The sequence below is a fragment of the Syngnathoides biaculeatus genome, chromosome 16 (assembly GCF_019802595.1).
Source record: "Syngnathoides biaculeatus isolate LvHL_M chromosome 16, ASM1980259v1, whole genome shotgun sequence".
NCBI classification, from domain to species: Eukaryota; Metazoa; Chordata; class Actinopteri; order Syngnathiformes; family Syngnathidae; genus Syngnathoides; species Syngnathoides biaculeatus.
In genome coordinates this window covers 19,360,471-19,376,315 of record NC_084655.1, presented here as the reverse complement: position 1 = coordinate 19,376,315, position 15,845 = coordinate 19,360,471, and the positions used below count along the sequence as shown (strand labels likewise).

Sequence of the window (15,845 nt, the reverse complement as noted above, 5' to 3'; positions counted from 1 at the left end):
AAAACAGAGTTCCGTTCATCCAGCAAGGACGTAACACAAATCTGTATGTCGGAACACGCTGTTGTTTTTTACCAAACTCCCGTAATGCAAAAATAAAGACAGAAATAGGATAATTATGAAAATCACTGAAGTAACTGAGCATCCCTTCTTGTGCTGTGAGAGCCAGTATTCTCACCCTCTTGCGTCAACTACTCCATAACCTCGAGACATGCAGTGACAGGTCCACCGTAAACTGGGAAACCCATAAATAATACTTCAAGCCCAAGTGTCATGTCTATAAACATTCTAAAATACATATTGTAATGAGAGAGATACATATGACATTATTCACTTCAATGTCCATACGAAAAAATAAATATGAGCGGAGAGCGCATCATCCATGCGCAAAGTTGCGTAAGTCTGATTCGACGTTCAAGTGGGAGCCATATTGGCTGCATCTTCCGTCCGTGACATCACAAAGGGACATTCGTCATTGAAAACACGCTGTGGCCCCTACTGTGGGAGACGAACACGCCCCTTCTGACACGGAAGCTCTTTTCGAAAAAGAGAACATCTCACAGCCGAGTGAAGTGACCGGGGCAATATTACCCGATCGTTTTGAGGCATATTTAGATGATATGCGGATCAAGGTGAAACCACCTCAGCCGTCCGATCCACCTCAGTGCGGCGGAGGTGAGCCAACCCAGCTGAAGCCCTGATCGGCAGACACGGCGCAGACGACCACATCGACACATTTAGCACCCCTGACTTACGGACGCGGATCTTTTGTCACGTTCTGAAAGGATGATGTCCTCCCCCCTACTATTGTTTTTTTTAGTAGCTCTATACACACACGTGCAATCCATTTTTCACAACGAACTGGGTCTTTTGGAAAAGCATGAAGAGCGAATCCATCCTCCCGAGCGTTCCAGCAATATCCAGCAATACAACAAGCCGGCATTTTGGCTAACAGGAAGGAACGAGCTACCTTCCAGCAGGTAAAACTATTATAAACAGACAAGACCGCTTGAGTGTGCTCCTGAGGATTTTCATGGCGGGAGTTACAAGAAGCTGTATACATCAAAATCATGTTTTGTGGTGATAAAACAGATGGGTCCACACCAGCTGCCGTTTTTTCATTAATAACATACTAAAAATCACGCATTTCATGACAGTGGACCTTTAATAATTCATACATACGTGTTTAATTAAGGACATGTTGTGTAGTACTCATGACTTAATCGAACCTCAGTCTACTGCTCGTTGGAAACAAGGCTATACTTTAAAAAAATGTAATGTTGCACAGGGTCTATTTGAACAGAGGCCACCATTTTAACCAAATTTGTATTTTCCCATAGCTAACACATTCGCAAGACTGATCAAAGCATTATTTAATCCTCCAAGACAGCAAAAATTGGGACTACTGGGTTTAAAAAATTATAATCCAAGGGACTCTTACAATTCTTTCTCGTGAAAAGCTTTGGTGCTGTGCCTCCTCTGCCTTCTGTCAGTTTTGACTAGATGATGCTCAGCCAACAGCTGTTGTCGATGGACATTCAGGCACATCTCACAAAAAAAAAAAAGGAGGCGAGCTGCTTTACGGGCAAGGAGCCAGAGCTCCGTCTCGTCTCTTTGACGGAGTAACGGCAAATGAGAGGCTTAAAGAAGGGAAGAAAAACAAGCTCCCCGCAAGCCTCTCAATGAGACGGGAAGCAGCTGCTACTCGAAAGTCACCAATTGGCAGTTTGTGTCACGCGGACAGCTGCAAACGTGAAGCCTTGTGATTATATAGATATGGTTCATGTGTTAAGCAAGCTACTCCCAAAACGCTCCGGTTTTGGAGCTTTCAGCTATTCTTTCATTTTCTTGCGACCTGAGCTGGAGTCTGGGGTCAGCTAACTTTGGGTGAGAGGTGGGGCGCACCTTCAACTGGTCGCTTGCCAATCATAGGGCACAAATAATCACTCATATACCCGCATATATATTTTGGGAACGTGAGAGCAGCTTAAGAAAAATCTTTACGTACAGTATTGTGATACAGTACATAGTGAAAACAGAAGTATGAAAAAACACCATGAGGAATTGAAAACGAGCCATTTCGTGGAACTCCCGCTTTAAAAGATGTGCAAAAAGCTTCCGCAATTCAGTCTGCGCACCTTCATGTAAAAAAAAAAAAAAAAAATTCAGGAAATGGGAAGAGCTCTCAACCACAAGGTCAAATAGCCGGCACATAACTTCCCACCCTTTCCTGCATCCGGCAAGACACAATAAGTCCAGCCGAGGAGTGACTGGGGGGGTTTGGGGAATGCTGCGGGAAACAAAAAACTGGAACATCTCTCCGTGCTGGATTAACGTTACTCAGCTTGCTGGACAAAATGGTAAACACTGCTCGGGAATAAGTGGTGGGATCAATAGTGAGGCGTCTGTTATGTTCTGTGGAAAAGACTGGAAAGGTTAAGCTGGGGTCATGAGTCAAACCCTTCAATTAGGAGTGGAGATAAGGTGATTTGCAGGTAAAGCCCTCAAACGAGGGTTGGCAAATGAAATGCTGAACGTGCAAACATGCTCAACACACACATATCGCTTTGGTGCTTTGATGACAGCGAGTTTGTCATGCCAGTCTAGTCAGCCGAGGGGGGGGGCACACACGCACACACACATTATCGCTGTCAGAATTAGCCACTAGTAAATGACGTCACACTAGCGACTTAGCTTAGTTGTCCAGTTGAAAGACACCCGCACGAGAGACACCAACTAAGCACACTTCAACCGCCTATCAAGTCAATTTCTTTCCCGCTAACTCCGAACACTGTCCCCCTTCCACTGAGTCATGACGGATCATAATAAGCTAAGTGAGTTGAGCTACACCTTACAACGAAAACAAAACAACAACAAAAACTCTTGACGAGGCGGCGCCGCCAGTGCCAAACAATAACTTCTCACCGGTTGATTTTGTGAGCAAACGCCCGCCTTTCGCTCGCCGTGGACGTCATGGCGTGTCCCCATGTAACAGCAACTCGTCGAAGACGAGCGGGCGGGCTGAGGGGGTGGGGGGGGGGGGGCTCCCGTACTTTCCCGTCCGGTGTTGTGTATTTTGGAGGCGAGTCGAGCAAAAGAGAGAAAGAGAGAGAGAGAGAGAGAGAGAGCGAGAGAGTGTGTGTGTCTGCGCTCGCTTCCTCCGACTCCACGCTGGGAAACCTGGCCGGGATCCCTTGTTCCTCCTAGTGGCCGGGAGGCGAGCCAGTGTCAAGCCGGGCGTGAGTAATCCTTGCACTTCCGGTACTGCTTGGAAATAAAACACTGCACACTGTATTATTCATACGATTACAAAGACCTTATCCTTGTTATTTTGGCGAATAAGCATAATTGCATCATAGTAATGTTGCTGAATCGGATCCGATTCGTGGGACAAATTGAGCATAGACGGCAATTAATTCCCATCAAAAACAACAATATGCAAATAAATATACATCGAATAGATGTGTGAAAGTGTCATCTCTAATGAACGATGTTGTTATGTTGTACAGCACTTCCCGTCTCTTTACGAGCGGAAAGACTTTTCTCGGCCGCCGTAGTACCTGCATGGTCCAGCTCACCGAACCAGTTTGAGAATAAATAAATCTTTTATATATATATATATATTAATATATATATATATATAAGAGAGAGAAAGAGATAGATAGATAGATGATAGATAGATAGATATAGATAGATAGATAGATAGATAGATAGATAGATAGATAGATAGATAGATAGATAGATAGATAGATAGATAGATAGATGGAAAAAGATGACACGCTGTGGCGACCCCTAACAGACAAGCCAAAAGAAAAATAAAGCGATAGATAGATAGATAGATAGATAGATAGATAGATAGATAGATAGATAGATAGATAGATAGATAGATAGATAGATAGATAGATAGATAGATAGATAGATAGATAGATAGATAGATAGATAGATAGATAGATAGATGGATAGATAGATAGATGGAAAAAGATTACACGCTGTGGCGACCCCTAACAGGACAAGCCAAAAGAAAAATAAAGCGATAGATAGATAGATAGATAGATAGATAGATAGATAGATAGATAGATAGATAGATAGATAGATAGATAGATAGATAGATAGATAGATAGATAGATAGATAGATGGAAAAAGATTACACGCTGTGGCGACCCCTAACAGGACAAGCCGAAAGAAAAAGAAAAAAAAATATATATATATATATAGAGAGAGAGAGAGAGAGAGAGAAATTTGTAATTTATAATTTCATGTATATAATTACTAAAGTGTTTTGAAGACCTGAAACGTGCGTCAAAAATGAAATTTGAAAAATAGATGGCCGAGAAAAATGAGCAGGTGGAACTGAACAGAAAATCTGTACATTTACAGTACTTGTTTTTTGTGACGTCACGTTGTGGAGTGCACGGCAGCGACACCTCTCGAGGACGTCGAGACCAGAAACGTCATCACGGGGCGCTTCTGGCGAGACATCACCCGCAGGTGGCGCTGTAGACCGCAACTGGAAAGTTGTCGTATATGTGACCTCCACGAGGATAACAGTGCCATTGGGTGTTCTTTATTAGAATTTATAAAACGGGCAATTTCAGAATTAGCTGAGCCGAAATTGCTACACTGCGTATTTTATTGGCTAAATAGTGCTTACCCTCCTTAGGGCGGCAAGTGAGGAGTATGATTTTTGTGCAAGAGGGAATTGAACTTGTCGCCTGCCAACCACAGGGCACACGTCGACAAACAACCATTCATATAAATAGACAGTCAAAATACAGTATATATATTTTAATGCAAATGACGAATGATAGTGATTAATGAATGAGCTGTCAGTGGACTGTAATGGTCCCTCCTCCCCAGATGAACTCATTCCACAGCCCCCACCGCCACCCACCAATGGCTGCCTATTAATGAACACAGCCGCGCTGCACCCCCCCCCCCACCCAAATCCTCCTCCTAGCCCACTATTCAGCACCCTGGAGAGCGTCTGCAGGTACCCGAGCTCTCCTGGGTGAGGCCGCTGCATGAATGGAGGAGTAAAAACATCACAGATTAAAAACCCTGCAAAGAAAGTTTTTTTTTTTTTTATTGTATTGAGAGATCCAACAGGGTGGGGGCAGAACCGAGGCAGGACGTTGTCATCTGATGTCATCTAATAATTAGTATATGATTGTGGGAGTGCTCACATTTTATGACTTTCAAAAATTATTTTGAAACAAAAACACTAATCTCATCATCTTCACAAAAAAATTCTCTCTTCTCATATTTATGCTTCTTTTTCACTCAACGTTAAAACTATAAACCCCCTTTGCATTGGCGTTGAGCATGAAGGAGGTGGAGGGTTTGATTCTCCCCCCGTTGCACGTTATGTGAAGCTGTTAGTCGATGAGAAGTCACACTGAAAATGTAGTTTAAAACTAGTAATTTAATTATAATTGAACGTTGTTTTGTTTTTGTTCTGTTTTTTTTTTTTTTTCTTTTTCAAATAAGCGTGACGGCCTGACTGAAAGAGATAAAATCCAAGTGGCTTTTCCTCCGGAGCCGTCAGTCCTGATCGCTGCTCGCCGAGCATTCCCGAGCACCCGAACGCGACTTGGCAGCGTTTGTGTGACATTGCAGCGTCCTTGCCTGAGTCGCCGCTAGCCCCGCCTCCTTCTCTGAGCCGGCCTCCTCCGCTTTCCCCTTTTCCTCCCGCGCCTTCTTCGCATCGCCGTCTTTCAGTTCCTCGACCGGCACCATTGTTCGGGCGCCCAGCCCCCACCGCGGCACGAGCACCCGCCCTCCTCGTCCACCGCCGCCTCCTCCTTCCACCACAGCCGCCGCCGACACTGCTGTGCAAGCAAAGAACAAAAGAGAGAGTGTCAGACACCACCCACTAGATCTCTTTCACTCCACGGCCCCCACCTCACTTCCAGATGGGGCTCCCTTCTTTTTTTTTTTTTTTTACAAGTTTTCTCTCAACCCCAAGAGTCCTCCAAAATGGACCCCCCGCCCCCCAGACCCCTGCTGCCCCGAGAGCCCACTACTCAGCTGCCCGTCATCCACCTGCTCCGCCGCCACGCGCCGATGTCCAGGGTCCCCCCCCCCCCCCGACGTCCGCGTGAGCCCTTTTAAAATGAAACACCATTAGACACGTTTATTTTTGTTCCTGAGTGCCTGCTTTCAAGGTTTTACGATGACTCCCAGATGAAATTAAAAAATATATTTAACTTTTATTTATCCAAGTAGCACAATTGAGGGGAGGGTTTCGATTGTAATACTCACCTGGCAGCAGATGGCAAAGTAAAACACCAAAAGCAAGTACAAATACATACCCTTGATGAACAACAATACAATTAATATTACAAAACAAATTACTTTGGTCACATTACAACATATACTTGAAAAAAAATCACTTCATTCTCATGATACAGTATTTTTTTTTCCACTGAAAAATCTCATTTGATTTCCAAACTAAGCTATTACGCGTCTTTCAAATATTTTTTGTATGATAACTTTTTTAAAAACAACTTTATTTACTAAAAAAAAGTCATATTATGACTTGAAAAATGAGCTAATTTTCAGACAAATAAAACCTCTCCCTAAATTCATTTATCTAGAATAAATGTATTTTTCATTTTTTTATAATCTTTATCTTTTATTATTTTTTATTTATTCCTGTAATATTCTAACATTAGTTTTTAATATAACTTAATATAATAAATTCTTTTGGAAAGAAAAATCCATCCATTTAGAAAAAAGACTTTTCTTGTCTGTTTTTCTGTTGCTATGAAAACTTTGAGAGAGAAAATGTGCATTTTCATCATTACAAAAACAATGTACCTTAATTGTAACATTACTTTTTCTAAAAAAAAAAAGTTTTGTTCATACTCACAAAAAAGTCTTTCACCTCGAAAAAAAACCCCATCTTAATTCTTGTAACCTTTGCACAAATGATCTAAAAACAATATGACTGTTTTTAAAACATTATGCGTACAGTATTCTGATACTATTATTACATTTTTCTTCCAAATTCAACCGGCCACACATTTTGGGGTCGGGACCTTCATTTTAGCAAACCCTGATTTCATCAATAATATTACCCCTTAGTGGTGGCGGTGTGCCCTTCCCCCACAACCCCGCCCCCCCAAAAGTCGTCAACATCTTCAGGAGAAGCTCGGCGTCAACCTCCAACCCCGTGTCAACCTTTGACCTCCGGGTACGGCCGGTGAGGTTATCCGGCGGCGAACGCATCTGCTCACACGCAGCTGTTAGCGCTCCTAACATTCAACCCGCACTGAAGGGCAAGTTTGCAGGGCCGCAAGGTAACCCTTGCTGAATCAGTCAAATCAGGCCAGGAACAGTGCAAATCAATCATATCATCTTTATGCTCGCAAAATTACAACCAACCTTCTACTTCAATGTCCAACTGATCTCTCGCAAGAGGGGTCTCCAACATGGAGCCCGCGGGCAGTAGACTGCAAGGACCACATGAGTAGCCCGCTGGCCTGCTCGAAAAATTTATATCTCACCAGTCACGGGACATTGTGATTTCCTAGGAATCTTGCAGAAGTGATCATTTGAAAATGGAAACACTAATAGAGATTTATCCATCCATCCATTTTCTTTGCCGCTTATCCTCACGAGGGTCGTGGGGAGTGCTGGAGTTTCACTCACAATCACACCTAGGGGCAATTTAGAGTTCCCAATTAATGTTGCATGTTTTTGGGGAAGTGGGAGGAAACCAGGGAGAACATGCAAACTCCACGCAGGCGGGGCCGGGATCGAACCCGGATCCTCAGAACTGTGAGGCCGACGCTTTACCAGCTGATGCACCGTGCCTCGCAGAGATTTATCCATTTGCTACCAAAAAAATCTTTTTCGACAACTTTTGTGAGAAATCTTCAGTGTCTTCACATATAATTTATTATCACTTCATTATTACTAATAACACGGAATTGAGCACATTTGTACTTTCAGAGGTGCGTATGATATCTGGTATCCGCTTTTAATAATAATCAGTAGCGCAGCACCCAAGAAGTAACACGTAGCTGTGATGAATCAAGCGCACAAAACCTTCGGCCCAAATACGAGCAGCCGCACTTTCTGCCGCGCCGACATCACATGCACAGCTTTGATAGCGCCTTTTATTGCTGAAATCCATGCAGATGTATGCATATAATACATTTACAGCTTATTTACAGTACTCGCCGTGGACATTTTGCAGGCCCCCCGGCTGCAGGAAATGACTAAGCCCCCCCCCCCCCTTTCTCAATCACTTTAGCTGCCCCCGCCCATCCCACCGCCGCTACACCAGCATCTTCTGGTCCCTGAGGGCACGAGCACCCAAATCAATTGAAAGAAAGAAGAGTGCAGTGCGCCCCCCCCCCCTACATCTGTCAGGGAGGGGACGCGGGATGGGCCGCGCACACGGGCCCAACGGGGGGAACAATATCACTCCATCTGTCACTGAGCGTTTCATCTCGGACGGGATGAAATGCAGCCCGCAAATATATCCGCCTATATATCGTCTGCACGTATTAGCTTACTGCAACTCCAAGAAGCGTGTACTGTATGGCGAGCGGCTTTTTTGTATCTTATTATTGTACACCCACCAGCGAGCGCTTGCCAGACCGCCTTGAAAAATCACGCTTTAAGCTGAACAGCATAGATGTGATGCTCCCTCGCAAGATGTATTAGCGCTACATTAAAAAAAAAAAAAAGTCCTGGTATGCGAACACCGTTGTGTGATATTCGGATGATAATATTGAGAATAAAGTCAGAGACGCGTCTCAGTATTACAAGAAGACATTTGTCATGATAAGAGAAAAACAGTTGTAATATTATCAAATCAAAGTCAGATGTTGAGAAAAAAGGAGCGGGAAAATAAATATAAATGTTTCCAAAAATTAAAGTTGAAATACATTAGCACCGTCGTAATATTGAGAATACTGAGAAATGGGTACAAAAGATGTCATACTATGAGGAAAATGAATTATTTCTCAAATGATACCTTATTCTTATTACACATCCAATTTCTGGGCCGCTTATCTTCACAAGGGTGGTTGGGGTGCTGGAGCTTATCAGCTATTATTGAGCAGGAGGCAGGGTAAACCCTTATTATTAATTTATATATTATTCTATTTTATATATATATATATGTTTCCAAAAATTAAAGTTGAAATACATTAGACCCGTCGTAATATTGAGAATACTGAGAAGTGGGTAAAAAATATGTCATACTATGAGAAAAATGAGTTATTTCACAAATGATACCTTATTCTTATTACATTTCAATCAATTTCTGTGCCACTTATCCTCACAGGGGTTGTTGGAGTGCTGGAGCTTATCTCAGCTATGATTGAGCAGGAGGTGGGGTACACCCTTATTACTAATTTATATATTATTGTATTATATGAGATATATATACAGAATATATATATATATATGTTTATACATATACCACCATTGGGTTGACAATATTTTTCGCCACAGCGGTATAAAAAGACACGTTACACTTTTTTTTCTTGAATATTCAACATGAAATATGACTGAACCTTTCCTGTTTTAGGTCAATCAGGATTCCAAAAATTATTTCTATTTGCTGCATGTCAGAATAGTGAGAGAGAGAAAAATTTAGACAAATATGTATAATAGACAATATACAGTACTGGTCAGTAGTGGATGTCGTTTTCGTGTAAAAGTTTAAGTTTAAGCAAAGCGAAAGCTTCAATTACATTTGGAGTAACATAGAGAAAATTGCTAAGAGGCCATTAGCTAATAACCAGCGAGTTCTTTCATATTCAAAATATTGTAGAGGAGCAGTGGGGAGGTGGCGTGTGGGGACCTTGATTTTGCAGAGCTGCAAACGCACTCAGGTCGGCATCATCAAATCCCGACGACGTGTCTGCCGTTTGAGTCCTAAACAGACGAGCTCTGTAAGAAGAGCACAAAATGGCCTGGCCTGTTTATGAGGAGAAGGCGGGGTGGTGGGGGGGGGGGGGGGCAAAATGCATCTACGTATTCCCCACGGCCAACATGCATCTCTGCGAGCAGCAGGTAGAGCTGCAATCTCAGTCATTCATTTTTAATTCCACAAGAGTTTCCGGGCTAGACTAATGTGCTATTGATTTCAATTCTCCTATTACTGAATCGAGGAGGAGGAGGAGAAGGGGCATGTGCGCGAGGGGGGAAGCGGGGGTCCGCCGAACTGCGAGGAGTGAGAGCACCAGAGTTGGGAGGTGGCGTCCAATGACAAAAGTGTGAGAAAAAAAACCCAACAATATTATGAGGATAAAGTTGTGAATCGTACAGTAGTCATAGCAGATATGTCCTCCAAGAATGAAGTCACAATATTAAAATATCTATCCATCCGTTTTCTTAACCGCTTATCCTCACAAGGGTTGCAGGGAGTGCTGGAGCCTATCGCAGCTGTCAGCGGCCAGGAGGCGGGGCACACGCTGAACTGGTTGCCAGCCAATCACGGGGCACATAGAGACAAACAACTGTCGCACTCACAATCACACCTGCTGGCAATTTAGAATGTCCAATTAATTAAACCGGAGTGCCTGGAGAAAACCCACACAGGCACAGGGAGAACATGCAAACTCCACACAGCCGGGTCCGGGATTGAACTCGGGACCTCAGAAGTGTGAGGCCGACGCTTTCCATTTGATCCACCGTGCCGCCTCAAGATAATAATAGAGTAAAATAATAAATAAGACACAATATTATTATATATCAGTCCTATATAGTTCTGGTCACCCCGTGGAGTCTGTACCCCCCGGCACTCCAAGAACTTTGAGGAGACTTGATGTGGACCCTACAACAAAGTTTCTTGCTCCCACTTCTACAAAATGGGATTTGGGACTGGGCTTGATCGGGATTCGGGATGTCTTTAGCTCGTTTCTTCTGGTGAGCAGCCTCCGAACGTGCTACCCAGGCCGTTGGGAGCTCATCGAGTCGTACAGTTTTTCCGCAACTTGGGATTACCGTACCGAATAATTGTCATAATATTTATAGAGACTTGTGATGTATCTGGAATACATGGGGAAGAAGAACGCGATGACTAAACCGCGGCTGATGTTGCATTTGCACAGATTGTCACGTCCACTAAATATGGAAAAAAATTGGCAGTACATGACAACCTTTCGGGTATTTCTGCATTATTGACGCCGTCAAAAACTGTTTGCACAGTTTGCCGGGCTCAAAACAGGCACGGCTAAACGGGAGCTGCCGTTTTGCGTCTCGTCACTTCAGGAATGGCGGAAGGAGAACAAAAAAACAAAGAGAATGTCTAAGAGCTGTGTGTATTTAAGGTCTCTCCCCAGATACCCAATCAGACAGGAGACAATGAAAGATTCATAAACCCCAGCGTTGTATTTAAAAAAAAAAAAAGCTTCGGAGTAAAACAGGGTGTCTGTCGAAGCGGGGGGGTCAGTCCGAGTTCACTCCGGCGCCGAGCCATTCACGTGCGCACCGGAGCGCCATCATTCAAAAATTATGTGCGTCATCGGGACTTTCCTTTCATCCTGCGCCGGCTTGAACCACCTTGCATCCTGCGCTGCGTACAAACAAACCGTACACGTGCAAAATTAGAAGAATTAGGAGGTGTGGGAGTAAGTGGGGGTGGGAGGGTAGCCCATAAAGCCATAAATAAAAAGATGACAGGAGCGTCTACTTCAGAGACTTCCTCCCACCAGCCTGTCGACTCTAATAATAGCCCAGAGAGTGAGCAAGATTTGGGAGGGGAAAAGTGCAAGGTGAGCCCACAAGTAAGACAAAAACAACATTTTGCCATATGCACACATTGAGGTGCCATATTTAATACGTAACGCCTCTCATTTATCCTTGGACCTTTATCACCGCTGTGTCTGCTGGCTGCAAAGTGCCAAAAGGGACTTACAGAGACCATCCACCCCCCTCACACACAAACACACTGGCACAGTGCCACACGCGTACTGAATAAACACACGCCGACGGCCAAACTCCAAACAGGCGGGGCCGGGGTTTGAACCGCGCTCCTCGGAACTGTGAGGCAGACGCTTTTCCATGTCAGCATATCGCTCTCTTCCCTGGTAGCTCCTTCCTGACCCCCATTCCAACCAATATACTCACTGTGTCTTTTCTGGACGTGTTCAGGTCCACTCTTTCTATTTTTGTCTCCAAAACGTCTAACCTTGGCTCCGCCTCTCATGAGCTCATTTCTAATCCTATCCAACCTCGTCACTCGTAAAGAAAACCTCAAGATCTTCACTCTGCCACCTCCAGCTCTGCTTTCATTCCATTCCCTTCCTTTGACCTCGTTTCCCTCATTCTTCAGCTCCTCAAAGTGTTCTTTCCATCCATCCAGCACAGTCCTGGCACCAATCAACACAACTCCACCTCCATCCTTAAAGGTCCGCTGTCATGCAAATGCATTTTTAGTATGTTATTAATGAAAAGACGGCAGACGGTATGGACCCATCTGTTCTTTCACCACAAAACATGATTTTGACATATATGGCTTTTTGAAAATCCTCTCGAGGGATTTGTTGTCGAGAAGAAGCAGGAAGTGACGTACATGGCAGGACCGCCCTCAAGCGGACTCGTTTGTTTCTATTAGTTTTACCTCCGGGAAAGTAGCTCGTTGTGCCTTTGTGTTAGCAAAAACGCGGGCTCGTTGCATTGCTGGACATTGCTCAAACACTCGGGAGGATGGATTTACCCTTCATAAGTTTGCAAGAGAGCCGCTTCGTCGTGAAAAATGGATTGCACGGGTGGAATGGACGAGAGCTTTGTGGGTTCCAAATGACAGGTAGGTATGTAAACAGCTACTAAAAAAACAACAATAGTTGGGATAGGGGGCGTAATCCGTAAATCAGGGTTGCTCAATGTGTCGATGTGCGCATCGGAAGGCTTCTGTGCAGCAGCCGCTGAAGGACGGCCTCCGCAGGCCTCGTGGATCGCTACCGGCCTCGTCGACTGGGTGGCTCATGTCCGCCGCGGAAGTGGCCGTTTATCACCGCCGCGCGGAAGGTGCATAGTGCGGGGAGGTGGCTTGGCTGTGATCCGCGTATCATCTAAATATGGCTCGAAACGACAGGGTAATATTGCCCCGGTAACTTCACTGGGTTGTGCGACGTTCTCTTCTTCCAAAAGAGCTTCCGTCTTAGAAGGGGCGTGTGTTCGTCGCCCGTAGTAGGGTCCACTGCCTGTTTTCAATGGCGAATCTCCGGGGTGACGTCACGGAAAGGGGATGCAGCCAATGTGGCGACCACTTGGATGTCGTCAGATGACACTTCCGCAACTTTGCGCGTGGATGACGCGCTCTCCGATCATCTTTATTTTTTCGTATAGACATTGAAGTGAATAATGTTATATGTATTTTTCATTTCAATATCTATTTTTGAATGTTTCTAGGGATGACACTAGACCTTTAAACACCTCAACCCCCTGCACATCTTTCTACCTCTATCTCTCCATCTGGCCAACCTGTATAGATCTTTTTGTCCTTCTTCAATGTCCAACCCGGCATACGCCTCGTTTGACTTTTGCCACCTCTCCCGTCGCCCTACATCACACCTCCATGTATTCCTTTATTCTCTCCTCTAACCTCTTGTCGGATTTCCCGTACTTCAAGGCCTCACCGCCAAGTCCCCTCTTCCCCTTTCCTGTACCAGTGGACACACCAAGCATGGAAAATATCAGATTTTACCCTTGGTAGTTTCCATACTGACACCAGACTGAACATCTATTTTTCCTTTTGATAGATGAGTTTGGGGATTTTTTTTTTCCGTATCCCTGAACATTCCTCGGTAATCCCAAAGAAAAGCAAAAACTCCAAATCACATGTGGCGAAAGGAGGCGTCAACCGATCAGACAATAACCGGGTAGAATAACAAAAAAAGGTTTTAAGCAACCCCCCCCAAAAAAAAAATGAAAATAAAAAAGAAAACACTGCTTGATCCTCTGATTCAGGAGCACCCAATGGGCGCTTGAAACGCACGATGAAGGATTCAGCTGCCGTGCTGCTAACGGGTCCTCTAATGAGGGGCCGCAATTAGGCCCTATTTATTCACATTAAGTGTGAACTGTAAGTGGGCCCGCAGTCAGTCCGCGGACTCGGGCGCCTTTTGTGCGGTAAGGGCCGCTTTTATGCCGCCAACAAAGATGGAAACAACACAAGCACCTAATGACAGAAGCCTGTCTTCTCTGCTTTGACGTGCACACGCACGCGCACATGCGCACTGGCTCTCTCGCTGACAAAGTGACTCAAAGGCTCCAACGCATGCAGGCTGAGTTGAGTCACTGCTTAACACGACTGCGGGGGCGGGGTTAAGACAGACTGACAGCGGGGCTCCATCTCCATCCTCTTATTAACGAGTGCTTTCCTCATGCAATATTCATCGCCGCTAATATCGCCCGAGCTCCGAGCCGAGCCCGCTACTTATGTAAGGCAATTATGTAAACCGCCGGGCCGGGCCCCGTGTCGGGAAGCGGCCGGGGAAGGAGGGCGACGGAAAGTCGGGGAGGCGACCGGAGCGGGCGACAGACGGAATCAACGGACACACAAGAGTGGGAGGAAAGGAGAGTCTTTGCTCCGTACGTCCACAAAGTGCGTCTGCGCGCAAAGATCCGAAATACGGGCCGGTGGCCAGCCGGGGATGTGAACGGCTCGCTGCCTTTGCGCCGTCGTTCCTCGCGGCCGGACAGCTGAGGACTCCTCAAGGTCATGTCGGGAGAGAGAAGGAGACCTCGCGGGTCAAGCTCAACAATAGCACAACACAAACTAGAATGACCCTGAATTGTGTTTTTGTGGAAAAAAAAGTAACAAATAGAAAGGATAAGCGGCTTGGAAGATGGATGGACGGATGGAAAGAGTTCCTCCTTCATCCACAGCCGCTCCCTTTGACAATCACGATTTGAATTGTGCCGACAATAACATAAGTAATAAACTCATGGAACACGAAGATGATTTAGTGGTAGGTGGGAACAATAAAAATAATAATGAAAGGAAAAATATATAGAATTAATTCAGAATTAACAGGAAATAAATGGAAAATTTGGTAAATTGTCACTGTTAATGCAAGAAAAAAAAGAATGAAAAACTGGAGTGTGAAAACTCCAATTCATGTTCACATAAAATATATAGAAAAAACACATTTTTGCAATGTTAATAAAAGTGAAGATGAAATAATGAAACAAAATCAGGAAAATGTGCATTTGGAAGGAAAAAAAGGTCATTCTCATGTGAACAAAAGTAAAAATAAAGCAAAGCAAATTTCTTGCAATGTTCACAATCAAATTATCCATCCATCAATTTTCTTTGCCGCTTATCCTCACATGAGTCACGGGGAGTGCTGGAGCCTATCGGGCAGGAGGCGGGGTACACCCTGAAGTGGTTGCCGGCCAATCGCAGGGCACACTGAGAAAAACAGCCACAATCACACCTAGGGGCAATTTAGAGCATCCAATTCATGTTGCATGTTTTTGGGACGTGGGAGGAAACTGGAATGCCCGGAGAAAACCCACGCAGGCAACGGGGAGAACATGCAAACTCCACACAGGCATGTCCGGGATTGAACCCGGGTCCTCAGAACTGTGAGGCCAATGCTTTACCAGCTGACCCACCATGACGTGAATGGAGAAAAATTTGTTTTTGCAATATTAACAAAAAAGCAAAAGAAATGGAAAAAAATGGGGGAGGGGAGTATAAATTCTTGCATTATTAACAGAAAGGAATCTGCATCTTTATCATCCATCTAAGTTTTGTAGAATTCAGACAACACTGACACACAAAAGAAATTTAAAACATGAATCATCCACCCTACCGTCTAAAGTTTTGTGGAATTCTGTCATTACGAGTCATACATTTATCACCGTAAGACAAA

General features: G+C 44.5%; 1 protein-coding gene across 12 annotated transcripts in view; it reads right to left on the bottom strand.

Moving 5' to 3' along the window:
- Positions 1 to 3,175, bottom strand: part of LOC133513943 (dedicator of cytokinesis protein 7-like) — a 32,169-nt gene extending 28,994 nt beyond the window's left edge. For 5 of the 12 annotated variants that reach the window (XR_009798668.1, XM_061845050.1, XM_061845054.1 and 2 more), the window contains exon 1: positions 1,439 to 1,560. Coding sequence is in view for 8 of the 12 variants with exons in the window: in XM_061845050.1 (XP_061701034.1) it covers positions 1,439 to 1,545 (107 nt within the window). In the remaining 4 variants the exon portion in view is untranslated. Of the gene's footprint in view, positions 1 to 1,438; positions 2,037 to 2,922 lie in introns of those variants that run through there. The other 7 variants (XR_009798669.1, XR_009798670.1, XR_009798671.1 and 4 more) reach the window with 3 other exon arrangements.
- Between the last annotated feature and the right edge of the window lie 12,670 nt (positions 3,176 to 15,845).